The sequence below is a fragment of the Plasmodium gallinaceum genome (assembly GCF_900005855.1).
Source record: "Plasmodium gallinaceum strain 8A genome assembly, contig: PGAL8A_v1_108, whole genome shotgun sequence".
Taxonomy (NCBI): Eukaryota; Apicomplexa; class Aconoidasida; order Haemosporida; family Plasmodiidae; genus Plasmodium; species Plasmodium gallinaceum.
In genome coordinates, this window is record NW_021628228.1 from 953,417 (window position 1) to 969,657 (window position 16,241).

The window sequence follows — 16,241 nt, forward strand, 5'->3', positions numbered from 1 at the left end:
TAATTATTTTTAATAATATTATATATATATATTTTTTAATTTATTTATTTTAATAATATTATATATATATTTTTTAATTTATTTTAATTATTAATATATATATATATTTTTTAATTTATTTATTTTAATTGTTTTATTTACATATATATATATATTTTTTTTTACTTTAATTATTATTTAAATTATATATATAATATATTTTTTTCTTTAATTATTTAATTTATATTATATATACAATAATTTCTTTTATTTAATTAATGTCGTTATATTTTTTAATTTTTTAAATTATAAATAACACATTATAATAATTTACGTTTATTTAATTTTTAAAATTATATTACGTATATAATAATTATTTTATTTAATTATATAATTTATAATATATTTATAATATCTATTTTATTTATATTATATATATAAAATAATTTATTTTATTTAATTATTATTATTATATATTTAATTATTTAAATTATAAATAAATATTATAAAAATTTATGTTCATTTAAATTTTTTAATTATAATATTTATATAATAATTACTTAATTTATATTATATATTTAAATAATTTGTTTTATTTATTTAATATTATTATATATTTAATTATTTAAATTATAAATAAATATTATAAAAATTTATGTTTATTTAATTTTTTTAATTATAATATTTATATAATAATTATTTAATTTATATTATATATTTAAAATAATTTGTTTTGTTTAATTAATATTATTATATATTTAATTATTTAAATTATAAATAAATATTATAATTTTATTTATTTAATTTTCTAAATTATACTATATATATAACAATTTAAATTTGTTTGATTTAATTGTTTTATTAATATTATTTATCTATTTTTTTTAATTATTTAACCTATAAAAATATATATTAGAATAATTAAATTTATCTAATTATAAATTTTAACTATTTAATTATTTAATATATACTTTATGCATTATATATTTTTAAATTTATTTGTATAAATTATAAGCAATTTTTGTTTTAACGTTTAATATTAAGCATATGTTTTCATTTTAGTATATTTAAATAATATTATTTATATAAATTGACTGTTTAAATTATATTATAAATATTTATTTTAATTTTTTATTTAATATATATTATATATTTTTTTTTATTTCGTCTAAATATTATTTAAATTGTATCATATATATTTATTTATTTTAATTCATTTAACTATTCAATTTTATATTATTATATATAATTTTTTATAACCAAATAATTAATATTAATTATTTTTACTAAATTTTTATTTAATTAATTAATTATATTTATTATATATTTATTTATTTTATAGTATTTAATTATGTGTTAATTTTAATACTTCGCTTTTATATAATTATTATTTAAATTAATTTAAATTTAAATAATTCATTATATATTTATTTAAAAAATTTTAGTTTATTTTAAATATTTATTCATATATACTTAATTTTATTGTTATTAATATATTTTATATACCACCTTAGTTGTTTTTACATTATTTTTTTTATATTAATATATTTTCAATTAACCCTGTTAAATTTTTTTTTTTTTTTTTTTAAAACCCTTTTTATTATATTTAATATAAATATACTTTTAATTTAAATATTATGTTGATAATATTTTTATATATTTATTTACCATAGTTTATATATATATATTATAAAATTTTGTTTTTTTTATTTTTTAATTTTTTTTTCTTTCTATATCTATTATAATCCTGTATATTCATTATTTATTTTTATTCGTTATGCATACTAATTTTTTTTTTTTAGAATATATATTGTCTGTAATTATTTTATTCATTTTCTTTTTGTTATTAATTGTTTTATCAATTCAGTATTTTCTTTGCTCCTTTTATTGTAGATTTTTTAGTTATTATTTTACTTTTGATAAATATATATATATATATATATATATATATATATATATATATCCTTAAGGTGATAAATAACTTTTAGTATCATTCTTTTATAATAATTCTTATGTCTATTTCTGATTTTCCATGAACATGTTTAATAAACATAATTTAGTAATAATTTATTTTTTAAAAAGGTAAATTGCTATCTTATACATAATTCTTTATTATCTTTTTTTATTTATGTATAGTTTTTCTTTATTTTCTTAGATGCTATTTATAATTGTCAATGTTTATAATTTTTTCAATTTAATAAGTTATATAATTTTTTTAATGAGGTCAGTATGCCGAAAATTATCACAAACTAAGAAAATTTTATAACTCACAGAACTTTCCTACATTTAGCATAAGATAAAATATTAAAATATTTTATAATAATAAATAATGAAAGTAACACTTAAACCTTGAATTAAAAAGGTAATTATTATTATAAAATTTTAAAAATATCAAACAATTTTTATAACAAAAATTTATGCATATATAATTCTTGGTACAATGGAAACACATGAATTTTAATTTGAAATTCATAATGATAAAATAAAACTTATACCAATGTAGAATGTTAATTCTGCACGATTAATATATTCATAAAGAAATGAAAATAATTGATACTTGTAAAATATTAAATACCACTATGATGTTATCTATATGTAGCACATTTCAGGTAAAATAACGAATAAATCGTTTAACTAAAATTATCTATTTTATTTTAATATTTCACATGTATAAATAAAACATCATTGATAAATACCATTAAAAATAAAACCTTGATAATGTATGAAATAAAAATAAAATATTATTGATGGGAATATGAGACAAAATTAATTTAGTGGAAAAACAGCGAAAGTATAATAAATATTAAATATTTTATATTCATAATATTAAAAATATTTTCACATAACAGTAAATTTATTTATATAAACAGCTTAATGTAATTAAAATATTTAAACTTACAAATCAATAAAATAAACTCTATAGAATTTGTTTTGATATAATTAGTCACTTTGATCATATGGGAATTTCTATTTTTTATTACTATTACCTTTTAAATAAAAATTCAAATATATAAGAGCTTAAAGAAAAATCATCTTAAATTTGAGTGACAAATTAATGAAACTTTGAAACAATATCGATAGTTATTAAAAAATTACTTGTTGCTAAAGATAAACATCCGTTGAATTAAAGCAGATTTATTGAATAATATATAAGTAAAGATTGTAAATTTAATTATTGTATATTAACTTTCTAAACAAATTTATTAAATTAATTCTCAAACTTCAATAAAAATAAAATATTTCAAAATAATTTATGACGTATCAATAAAGAAATCTTAAAATTTAAAAAAAAATAATTTTTTATGTTATAAGTCTACATAATACTTAAAATCCGACGAAATAATATAATCATTAACTAATAGATTCATTTCCATAAAAGGTATATTAAGTAAAAATAAGCGAAATTATATTTATATGATATAAAAAAGCAATTTACATTTAATTAAACTTTCATTAAAAAATTAATAAAAAGGATTAAAGAACATAATACACTTGAATTATTTAAAAATATATCATTGAAATTAGATAATAATATTTTACTAAGAGAATAATTCCCTATTCTAGAATAATGAATTTGGTCAAAAAATTTAAAAAAAAATAAAAAAATTTTAAATTATCTACATAAAAATAATTTTCTAATTAATATTTTTGTATTATGTTTAAATTAAAAGGGAATTTTTCAATATTAAGATTAATTAAAATGTGAAATTTACCCTTTAAAAGGGACTTATATTTTTTTTTGAAGGAAAATTGATATATTTTATATGATCTTATATAACTGAAACTGGTGTGTAAGAAGATTTTTATCGTAATTATAAATAAATTTTGACATTTTTTGTGTTTATAATTTTGACATTTTAAAGAATTAAACTCTTTAATGTAGTGGCTTAGATGTAAATTATTTACATAATTAATGTTAAGATAAGAGTTATATAATTATATATTTTTAAATTTTCTGGTTATAGAAAAAAATATAAAAAACAAGAATTTTATATTAAGTTTTAATGATATATATAGTATTTAATTCTATGAAACTTGTCGGCTTTTAAAGAAAAAATAAAAATAAGTTTATAGTTAATAATACTTTCAATAATAAAATTCAAAAATCATTGTAATATTTGCATATATATTACACAAATACATTATGTATTTTAATTAAATCCTTATACGTTTTAAAATGTGAAAGTATTAAAAAAGATAAATTTCAAAAAAAAAAAATAATTTTAATTTTGTGAATTCATATAGATAGAATAATTTCCTTATAACTTGCAAATTATTGAAGAAAATCCTAATCCTATAAACCTTTTTCATCTTCATTTAATAAAATCAGTGTCTTTTTTTTCATTTAAAAGTTATAGAAGCATACTATATATATATTTACAAAGATGAAATTAAAAAAAATAAATATTATACATATAATCCTTGATGTGCAATTTGAAAAAAGAAAATAAAGGAATCAATTTTTATGACAAAATGCAAAAATGTAAAGAAAATTTAATGTTTAAATTAAAATAAAAATTAAATGGATTAAAAAATACTTTTTTATGACTTAAATTGTTTATAAAAATAATAGTTTTTAAAAAAAGAAATTGAAGAGTTTAAATTATGTGTAATATATGCTAAGGTTTTGGAAATATATTAGAAAAATTTTTGAATACATTTTTTGCCTTTGTGTTAGCAATATTTTTAAGGTTATTCCAGGATAATGTGTTATATTTTTTCCCTTTTTTTTCGGAAAGCTTCTTTTCATAGAATTGATAAAATTCCATATTTCTACATTTTTTTTGAAATCCTATTTTCTTTAAGAAGTATTTATATTCTCCCTCTTGAGAAATAGAATAATAATTTTCTTCTTCTATTTTTTGAAATCGTGTAATCAACACATTCATTTCCTTTTGTATATTTAACATTTGATCTTTATTAATATGTATGCCTTTTTTTATTTTCTGTAATAAATTCCTTAATTCACTTATCATGTTTTCCACGACTTCTAACAACTCCTTTCCTTCGTTTTCCATATTTTTATCTTGAATAATATATGATTCTATTTCATTATTTGCCATTTCATGTTCATTTTCCCAGTTTTGTAAATACATACAATCTACCTTGTATATAAAATCATTGAATTCAATCACTTTTTTATTATACAATTCTTTTTTTTTTGCAATATCACTATCAATTATGTTTAATACACTATTAAAATTACTTTCTTTTATTTTTTTTATATAATCTTCAATAAAATTACTTGAATTATATGCATTTTTTTTATTAGCATTTTTAAAATCATAAATATCATTTAAATTTTTTTCTTTTAAAAATATGTTATTATAAATGGTGTTAGCACTTTCATGAATAAATGATTCATTTTTTTCTTCTTTCTTATATCCACTTTTAATTATGAAATTCTTTTCATCACTGATAATTTCATTCAATTCCCTTTCTTTTTTCAAATAAGGATAATGTTTTGTGGAATGAGCGTTTTCTTTTTTTGAGAGTTTGTTATCTTTACTATTCATGAATAATTTAGAATTTTTAAGTTTCCCTGAATTTAAGTGTATTTTTTTATTTCCGTTTAGTTCATTTGAAAATAATGTATTAACGTATCTCTTAGTATTTTTATCTTCTATTTTATTTTCCGTGTCATACACTACTGTATCTCCTTGCATCATTAAAAAAATTATTATTAATATATTTTTCTTTTTATTAAATACAACAAATTTTATTTATTTTTTTATTTTAATTCATTTTATTAAATTTTATTTTTTTTATATTTTGTTTTTTTGCTTTCTCACTAGTAAAAAATTCTATTTAACGTGTGCTTATTGTTTTTTTTGTTTTTTTTTTCTACAAATATAGTTAATTGGTGTATTATAGTTGTTTATAATGTTTTTTTAAAAGACCAAATTGAAAAAGAAAATTAAACTTACAAAAAAATAATTATTTTTTGTATTAATATGATAAAAACTTGATAATAAAAAAGAAAGCTATAATTAATAATTATTTTCTTTTTTATATTTTTCATTAGCAAAATCAAATTGAAAAGGACTTAACTTTTTTATTATTTTTGTGAACAATTGACAAAAAAAAAAGTTCATTAATTATCGTTACTTGTTAAAACTTGGACTAAAAAAAAATTGTATTTTTTTAATTTTCTATACCTTGATATTTAAAATATTTTGCGGAACTGTACATGTGGTAGCACAATTATATATTTATATTTGTGTACAATTTAATAATTATGTAAAATTTATAGATTAATTTAATAATAAACAACACCTAAATAATGTGTACTTAATCTTAAAAAAAAATTAATACAAGATGTTCATGAAAAAAAAGTTAAATGAATTTCATTTAAATCAAATATTTTATGAAAAATATTCATATATACAAAAAAAAAAAAAAAAAAAAAAATATACAAGTTTAAAAAATTTTTTTTTAATTTATTTTTTATTTCAAAATATAAAATTGTAAATTTAATAAAAATTAAATATCAAATAAAAAAAAATGTTACGGATGGAAAAATAATTTGTAAAGGATTCAGAGATTTTCATTATGTTTGTTTTTATTTTAAAGAATACTAAATTACCATATGTAAGTAACGTTTTATCTCAAATAAAATATTTTCATTTAAAATCAAATTTTATAAGTGTAAATTTTAATCATGGATATAATAAAAAAGAAAATAGATTAAATAAAAAAAGAAAAATACATTTACTTTTTGATGAAAGTCTTAATATTCAAGATAAGTTAATATTATTTAAAAACTTACCAAAATGTAAAGGTGAAAATTTTGAAGAAATATGTGCTAAAAAGGTGTATAAATATTTGTTGAGTGAATATAAGAAATGCTTTAATTTTATGAGTTTTTGTGAGATTATAGAAACTATAAAAATATTTATTGAAATTGACAAAAAATTTAATTATGATTTTTATATATCAATGAAAAATGTAGATAAAAAAGTAATGAATAAATTAAATGAATTGGATTTTAGAGAAAAGGATGTATCTTTCCATAAAAGAGAAATAATAGGAAAAATTTGCAATAGAATGATAAAATATGTGCATGAAATAAGCGGAAATGAATTAATTCATTTCATTATTTATTTTTATAGATGGAATAAAAATGATAAGAATTTGGTTCTTTTTTATAATTTTTATTTCAATCATGTTTTTAATAATTTATTTCTTTTTAATCATGAAATTTACAAGATACTTTTTATATTGAACACATACCTTATTAATAGTAATTCAAACGATATTTTTAATAAATGTTCAAATGGAAAAAGTAAGTTAAAATTTTGTTATTTCAAAGAATTTAAAAATAAAGAAAATTATTATATTAAAATCAAGGAAGAGGAAATTTATAAGAAATATTTACATAAATTTTATGAAGACATAGATAAGATTGAGAACGAAAAGGTATTAAACATTTTAAAATTATATGTTGATAATTCATTTTTTAATATAAATATAGACCTTAAAATTTTTGATAATCTTCACAAAAATTTAAGTAGCAAAAATTTAGATTATCTTATAAAATTATTAAAAATATGTTGCATTATGATTAAGAAGCATAATTATGAAAATGGCATAATAAATTCCACTGTAAAACAAATAATTTTATCTATATATCAGTTTTTAAGAGAAAATAAATTAAAAAAAAAAGTACTTTGTGATATAAAATATAGCATATTATTAAATTCAGTAAATAATAAAAAAATTTTAAAGAAAATTATTGATCACAATTTTGTTTTATTTTATGAGTATTTATTAAAAATTTTATCGAATATTAAATTTGTAAGTGTTCATTCTTTATCTATATCTCTCATATCTTTAAAAAATATATATTTTACCTTGTTAAAAAATAAATATTCTATTGATAATATGTTATTTTATTCTACTATGAAGTATAGTTTATACTTGTCTAATATTTTTTTAGAAAAATGTATTGAAATGGAAAATAAAAATGCAATGTATGTTTTGTCAAATAATAATATAGGGAGCGATACAACTTTGGAAAATATGAAAGAAATAAAAATAATAAAGAAAAATGAATATTTTTTTTATAAAATAGAAAATTACATTGATTTCAATTTTAAGTTAAAGGAGAATGATTTGTTGTTTATTAAAATATTATCTAATTCTTTTGTAAAAATTAATCATGTTTATAATTCTTATGATTTTTATTTATTGTTCAACAATATTTCATGTATTTTGTATTATTTTTTGGTAAATAGAAATACGATAACAAAATTTAATGATACTTACATATATATTTTAAATGATCTTTCTTATATCTATAAAAATATAAGAAGTCAGTGTAGAAATGATAAATTTATATCATCTTATATTAAGGAATTGATATGTAATAATATTTTAAAAGTTAGTAATCTTTACATTAAAAATCTTTATAAAGAAAATAATTTTTTAAAAGATCAATATATATGTTCATTAATTTTTTTGAACAATTTATTTTTTGACAAAATTGCTCTTTTTGATTCTATATACAACATATGGTGTCATGTTTATAAAGCATATAACTATTTTAAAACTAATAGATTAATTAATGAAGATATAATTTCTTTACTTCTTTTAACTTGCTCAAAATTTCAATTTTTTATTGAAAATAATACAAATAATAGATATTGTAGAAAAGAGTTGGTAACTTTAAAATATAATATTATTGATGATTTAACCAAAAATTATTTAAATACATACGAATATATATCATTAGATAATTTTTCGAAGATTTTTATATCATTATCTAATTCCAAATACATGTATGAAGTTAATGAAAATTTATTAATAAAGAGTTTACACAATGAAATTATAAAAATTAAAAAATTAAAAAAGGGAAGCTGTGTATATAATAACATAACATATGACAATAATACAAATAAAAAATTAGAAGATATTTTTATTAAAAATATAAAGCATGAGCTATTTTTAAATTTTACTAAAATCATTGAATGCTTAATAAAGTTAAATATATTTTTACATTTAAAAAAAAAGGATACATACTTAAACATGTACAAGAAGACATTTTGTTACATACACTTAAAAGAAAATATACTAAAAAAATTATTGTATATAGCTAATAACTTGTACATATATCAAATATATTCTTATACATGCGAAATATTAAAGAAATCAATAGGAAAAAATTTTTCATATAATTTTAAGAACAATGTAGAAAACAAAATATTTGAGGATGTTATTAGGTATATATCAGAGGATGATTATATTGAAATTTCAAACACAATTTTTATATTATTTTATGATTACTTGGAAAATTTATATGATGTTAAATATAAAAATGGTTTAATTTTCCCTTTGAAAGATAATGCACATTTCGTTAAAATAAAACGTGATAATAAAAGAATCAGTGTATTAAATAATAATCAAATCATTAAAAGTGATAATTCTGAAATATGTATCTATGATAATGGAAATAATATATATACTAAAAACGAAGAAATTATAAATAATTATAATGAAATAGATATAAGTAGCAATTACAGTGAAAACAGTGTAGATAACATTCTGAAAAAGGGAGGAAACATAATTTATGATATAATTAATTTATTAGGGTTTTTAAAGATAGATAAAAACAAATTAATACTTTTTCAAGTTTATATGTATCTATATGACATAAAAAAATTTAAAAAGACTAATTCGTGTTCTATGTTTCATATGGAAGTTTTTAGCATTTTAAAAGACATGAGTTCAACACATCTGCGGAATTTCAAAATAAAAAATGAGGAACCTTCTTTTTTGTATACAATAGATATAGTACTATTTAAAATAAAATGATGAATAAAAATATAATTATTTTAATGTAATATGCTTAATTTGTCTAACTATGTATATATATGTATACATATTTATAAAATAAGAAGACATTTTCGGTGTTTAAGGGTTTTTGTAAAAATATTTTTCAAAATAATATAAAAAAATTTTGTGTATTACATCATATTCATATATGTAAAGTAATTAAATTATTTTTGCAGTATGAAGTTTTATTAATTTTTTAATTATTTTTATATGTATTTTTAAAATGAAAAGAAAAATTTAAACCACATTTGTTATGCACAAATTGAAAAATAAAAAAAAATATGAATTTTTTTTTCTTCAATTACAATTTAATTTATAATAAAAAAAAAAAAAAAAATTAGCAACAACTTTTTTTTTGATTTTTTTCTTTATCTAAGTTTATTAAGTTTTTATTTATAGTACTGTCTATGCTACCTTTCTTATTTATAATATTTTTATATATTTCTTCTGCAAGCATATAAAAAATATTCTTAATATTCGTTCCTGTTTTAGCACTTGTTTGAATAAAAAGTAAGTTATTTTCTTGAGCATACTTTTGTACTTCTAACATATCCACTTGAAATTTATTTTTATCTATTTTATTTGCAACTAAAATTATAATATAATTACTACTAATTTTTAATTGATTTACCCATGTTTTAGCTCTATCTAAACTATTTGAATTACTAATATCAAAAACTACTATAGCACATGTAGCACCCCGGTAGTATAAAGGAACGATACTTGCATATCTTTCTTGTCCTGCTGTATCCCATATATCAAATTTTATATTACATATGCTTTCGTTATTATTATTATTATTATCATTATTTTCATTTATAGTATTATTATTTATATTTATATTACTATTGTTTACTTTTAATTCATTCAAATTAACTACATACGTACAAAATGAAGCACCTATTGTTGTGTTTGTATTATCATGAAATGTATCTTTTGTTAAACGTAACACTATACTTGATTTTCCTACTGAAGACTCTCCTAATAACACTGTTTTATAACTATTTTTCTTTTCCATTTTTCATTTTTATACTATTATATGAGAATATAAATAACAAAGTAAAAATATCACAAACAAATAAAAAAAAAATAACATATATTTAGTTACAAAAAAAAAAAAAAAAAAGGAAAAAGTGAATTGTGAAGGAGAAAGAAATGATTATACGTAGTAATACTTTTAAACACAAAAGATATAAAAAGATGTTGAATTATATATATAATATATTCTTGCAAGGTAACAAAAAAATAATAGAGGAATAGAAAAATAAAGAAATAAAAATGAAATAATATTAAAAATATTCTATTATAGTTAAAAAAAAAAAAGGAAAAAGGAAAAAGAAAAAAGGAAAAGGGAAAAAGGAAAAAGGAAAAAGAAAAAAGAAAAAAGATAAAAGAAAAAAGAAAAAAGATAAAAGAAAAATGAAATAAAAAAAAAAGTAAAAAAAAAAGATAATTTAAATGAAGGAAAAAAAAAAAAAAAAAAAAAAAAAAAAAATACAAATTATTATTTAAGTTCAAAATAAAACTATTATTTAAATGAAGGAAAAAAAAAAAAAAAAAAAAGATAACAAATTTTTAATTTTAAATAAAACTACAATTTAAACATAAAAAAAAAAAAAAAAAATAATTACACATAATTGTAATTTTTTTAAATAAATTTTTACATTTTTGTAAAAAGAGTGCAGCCATGAAAATGCGTTAAAAAAAATATTTAAATGTAAAAACTTTAAATTCTTTTAATCAAATTTTTTTCCAAGAATACCAAGAATAATTTAAAATACTTTTCAATACTTTTAGATTTAAAAAAAAAAATAGATAAAAAAAGGAAGATAATATATATTTTTATTTCTTTAAAAAAGAAAAATTATACCTTGTAATTAAAAAAGTTTATAAACTTACATTTTTTTGCTACTAATAAGTTCTTGGTAATAATTTCTTCCCATCATCATAAGGAAGGTATCTGCTCTTATCTTTTGGACGATAACCTAAAGTATTATCACAAAAAAGTGAAAATATACCTTAATCTGATATTTTTTTTTTTTTTTTTTTTTTTTTTTTAATACCTCCATATGATATTTGTTGGGATAACGCAGGTAATCGACGATTTGATTTTTTCTGATTATAAAAATCAGCCCTACAAAAAATATATATATATATATATTTATATAGATTAGAATATTATAAAAGAAAAAATGATAAATTTTTTTTTTTCAGAAATATATTTTTTAATTATATGTAATAAAACGCTATAAGTAAAAAACATTTTGAGAGATAAAAAATTGACTTAAATGTATAATAACCATATAAAATAAGCTTCTAAAAAATAGTCACTTGATAAATTGAATATATGCCTCAGTTGAAGTATACTATACTTACTCAGCTCTGTAACTATTTTACCGCCTTTCTTAACTTTTTTTTCATATAAATGTCTGAGATAAAATATGAAAAAATAGTTTCATTATTAATTTATTTAATTAAATATTTTTTTTTTTTTTTATAAACGAACTCCCATAATATATCTTTTAGGAGTGAAGGAAATATATCTACTTTACTAGCTGCTTCATCTAAGGAAACTAAAAACTGAATATAAAAAATTTAAATTATTATAAGTTATATTAAAAAAAAAAAAAAAAAAAAAAAAAAAAAAGCTAACCCCAAAAGCATATTCTTGGCAATTTAAAAGTTCTGCATTAAAAGTATATTCTGGAATGTTTTTTAAAAGCAACCAATCACGAACAATTCTCCAAGTAATATCAAAGATATATGTATTAATTATATCTCCTTGATAATTTTCTTGTCTTAATCTTTTATTAATTATCCACAGATGTAAAATATAAAAATACATTTTCATATTAAAAGATTCATTTATACGAAATAATTTTATTATTTCTTCATTTTCTAATCTTTCAATTATTAGATGAATTAATCTCCATGCACATTCACCATATTCTGTATGTTTTCTAATAGAAAAAAAAAAAAAAATTCTCTTATTTTTTTTTTAAAGAATTATCATTAATATAAACTAAGAGTTTAAAGTATATTAGACATAAATTTTATCTTTTTTTATTTCATTATTTTTTATTTGAATAATATATATATATATATATATATATATATATATATATATTATGAATTTTTAATTCACATAAATAAAAAGTATATATTTTATATATAAAATTAGTTAAAATTTACAAGAAGATTTTATAAATAAAAGAACTGATTATGGAACGATCACATTGAGGGATAGGTATAGCATATTTTGAAGATTCTTGAATACTTATCTTTGTATTTTTGTCTTCATATAATTTTTTGCTTTCATTAACTTTTAGATTATCATATACTTTTATGTCACTTATGAAGTATCGAAAATTTTTATATCTTCTATTTAGTAATAATATTCTACCTTTATTCCACATCAGAGAAAATTATAATAAAAGAATAAAAAAAAAGTCTTAAAAATTATAAAAAAGATTTTCACTTCTTTTCATTTTCATTTATTTACTTCTTTTTTATTTTTATCTTTACATTCTTCTTTATATACATATAATTTTAAAATAATTTTTTTTTTTTTTTTTTTAATATAAAAAAATATATTACATATTAAAAAAAAAAAATTTTTTTGACAAAAAGAAAATTTGTAATAATGAAAAAAAAAAAAAAAATTATAATAAAAAAAATAAAATAAAAATCATAAGAAAAAAATTAAAATATAATAAAAAAAATAATTAAAAACTAAATAAGAATTATATTATCATAAAAATAAAAAAAAAAATTATGATAAAAAAAGAATAATTATATAAAGAAAACGAATTATGTAAGTTTCTTAAAACAATAATATAAAAATATTATGCGTTTTAAAACCTTTAAGGAGAAAACTTTGTAAAAGTTCTTAATAACATTTTTTTCTTTTTTTTTTTTTATTCACTTAATATTTAAATATAATACATCCATATGACATTCCAGCTCCAAAACCACACATACATATTATATCATTTTTTTTTATTTTACCATTTTGTATCTATTAAAAAAATAAAAGATAAAAAATAACAACATAAGAAAGAATGGTACTTATAATAGTAAGTATAAGTATAATTATATGAAATAAATAAATTAACAGTTTATAAAAACAATCTTTATATATCTATATACATCATTGTGTTTTTGAATTTTTTTTGCTATAATTTTACATTTTCTGAGAAACATAATGGAATTGAGGCTGCAGAAGTATTTGCATGTTCTTCTAGATTTACTAAAACCTATTAAAAAAAAAAAAAAATAATAGAGATAATAAAATAATAAATAATTTTTAAAGAATGAAAAAATATAAAAAAATTTTATACTTTTGACATAGGTATATCTAATTTTTTGGCAACTGTTTGTATAATTCTTATATTGGCTTGATGAAATACAAAGTAATCTATATCTTCAATATTAATATTTGAATCATATATTGCTTTTTGTAAAATGTTTGGTAGATTGTTAATGGTATATTTAAAAACTTCTTTTCCATCCATATTCAATTTTCCGTATTTATTTACATTAGGGTTGTCTAAATTATATGAGTTATTTTCAAAATTGATGGTCAATAAATCATTTAATTCACTATTAGAACCTATGTAATAATTATAAATTTTATTTTCTTCATTATCTTCAGTTCTTTGTAAAACAACAGCACCTAAAGAAATATATAATTTCATATAAACAAAACATATATAAAAATAATAAAGATATATTAATAGTTATATTAATAATATGTACAACTGTAAGAGTAATAATGATCACAATTCTAATAATTATATAAATAATTAAAAATGTATTTTACAAATAATTAAAGAAAAAATATAACCTGAAGCGTCACCAAACAAAACACAAGTATTACGATCTCTCCAATCAACAAAATTGCTTAATGCATCACTTCCAATAACCAAAATGTTTTTATATCTAGGTAAAAAGTTATATGCTAAAAAATATAAAACAAAAAAGCATATATATATAAAGAAAATATTTAAGAATATTAATTATTTTTTTTTTTAAATATAAATATACCTGTAACAAAAGCAAAAACAAATCCTGTACATGCAGCTGTCAGATCCATATTAACACTATTTTTACACCCTATTTTGTTACTAATATTATTTGCATCTCCAAATAAATTTTGAGGAGTAGAAGAAGCATTGATTATCTGAGAATAATAAATATTGAATATATATTAAAAAATTATAGTTTCTTTTTTTTTATAATAATAATAATATAAATATTCTTAAAAAAAATATATGCATAAAATAAAAATTATAAATATTTTCCTATATATCATTCTTATTTCCATTATTTTATTATTTCTTCATTTAAATAAAATTAATATTATTTATAAATAAACATAATAATATATATATATATATATTTATAATAGGATTTTTATAAATAATCATTCAAACAAAAAGAGAAAAATTTATACAAAATAATTATTAATAAAGAGAAACTAAAGGTAAATAATGTACATATTAATTGAATTTTAAAATAAAATTTTGTATTTATAGCATTTCTTAGTAGAATTAATATATTATATCTATTTCCTGGTAGTAATGAATACTGTAAACAAATTATTCATATAGAGTATCAAAATTCATAATGCAAATTTTCATATTTTTATTTACCATATCTATATCTAATGGATTTAGTGAACAACTTTTTAAGGCTTGATTAGCGGATTCTATTTGTAGCATTGATAAATTTTCATTTCTTTTTAGTATTCTTCTTTTTTTAATTCCTGTTCTAGTTCTTATCCACTATAAATATAATATTTAATTTAAAAAACTAATTTCGAATATTAATACTGTGAATATATATATATTTATTTTATTCTCTTTTTTTTTTAAAATAAAAAAACAAAAAAGGAAATATAAATATTACATCATCACTTGTCTCAACATATTTTTTTAATTCATCATTTTTAATTTCATTAGAAGGATAAGAATGACCATGTCCTATTATTTTACCTCCAACTAATCATAAAAAAAATTAATTTTTATACATATTTAGTGAAAAATATTAATATGTTAAATTTTTTTTATAATATTCCACTTTTTTTTTTTTCTTTTGTACAAAAGAAAAAAAAAAAAAAAAGATATTATTAAATATATAATATGAATATAAGTAAAGAATTTATGTTTTTGTTTTTTTACAAGTGTTTTCGTATTTCTTACATTTGACAGCGGCTCTAATTTTATAGGTGTATGGAATATTTTTAACACTATTTATAAAATTGTATTTATTATTTTTATTTGTTTCTAGTAAAAAAACGCCATTATGAATAAACAAAAATGAAATAATATAAAGAAGCATTTTTTCTTTTATTAACTTTACACTTTTATAGCCTCTTATTAAACCATACAAGATCAATTATTTATATTTTTTGAAGAATTTGAAAA

At 16.4% G+C, this 16,241-nt stretch overlaps 5 protein-coding genes across 5 annotated transcripts; 1 reads left to right on the forward strand and 4 right to left on the reverse strand.

Annotated features, from left to right (window-relative positions):
* Positions 1–4,598: 4,598 nt before the first annotated feature.
* Positions 4,599–5,645, reverse strand: PGAL8A_00401600 (hypothetical protein; the record flags this gene model as incomplete). Its single annotated transcript, XM_028670374.1, has 1 exon — positions 4,599–5,645. One exon carries the CDS (start codon positions 5,643–5,645, stop codon positions 4,599–4,601), a length of 1,047 nt encoding a protein of 348 aa, XP_028527133.1.
* An 886-nt stretch (positions 5,646–6,531) lies between these two features.
* PGAL8A_00401700 (conserved Plasmodium protein, unknown function) lies at positions 6,532–9,792 on the forward strand (the record flags this gene model as incomplete). The annotated part of the gene is made up of 1 exon (XM_028670375.1): positions 6,532–9,792. One exon carries the CDS (start codon positions 6,532–6,534, stop codon positions 9,790–9,792), a length of 3,261 nt encoding a protein of 1,086 aa, XP_028527134.1.
* A 358-nt stretch (positions 9,793–10,150) lies between these two features.
* Positions 10,151–10,831, reverse strand: RAB5a (ras-related protein Rab-5A, putative; the record flags this gene model as incomplete). The annotated part of the gene is made up of 1 exon (XM_028670376.1): positions 10,151–10,831. One exon carries the CDS (start codon positions 10,829–10,831, stop codon positions 10,151–10,153), a length of 681 nt encoding a protein of 226 aa, XP_028527135.1.
* Positions 10,832–11,724: 893 nt separating this feature from the next.
* On the reverse strand, positions 11,725–13,229 carry PGAL8A_00401900 (ubiquinol-cytochrome-c reductase complex assembly factor 1, putative; the record flags this gene model as incomplete). The annotated part of the gene is made up of 6 exons (XM_028670378.1): positions 11,725–11,798; positions 11,877–11,947; positions 12,114–12,242; positions 12,320–12,393; positions 12,467–12,773; positions 13,006–13,229. The coding sequence occupies 6 exons, from the start codon at positions 13,227–13,229 to the stop codon at positions 11,725–11,727; spliced, it is 879 nt and encodes a 292-aa protein (XP_028527136.1).
* Positions 13,230–13,738: 509 nt separating this feature from the next.
* On the reverse strand, positions 13,739–16,155 carry PGAL8A_00402000 (beta-ketoacyl-ACP synthase III, putative; the record flags this gene model as incomplete). The annotated part of the gene is made up of 8 exons (XM_028670379.1): positions 13,739–13,831; positions 14,001–14,069; positions 14,154–14,488; positions 14,660–14,773; positions 14,860–14,995; positions 15,468–15,599; positions 15,724–15,815; positions 16,017–16,155. The coding sequence occupies 8 exons, from the start codon at positions 16,153–16,155 to the stop codon at positions 13,739–13,741; spliced, it is 1,110 nt and encodes a 369-aa protein (XP_028527137.1).
* Positions 16,156–16,241: the final 86 nt, after the last annotated feature.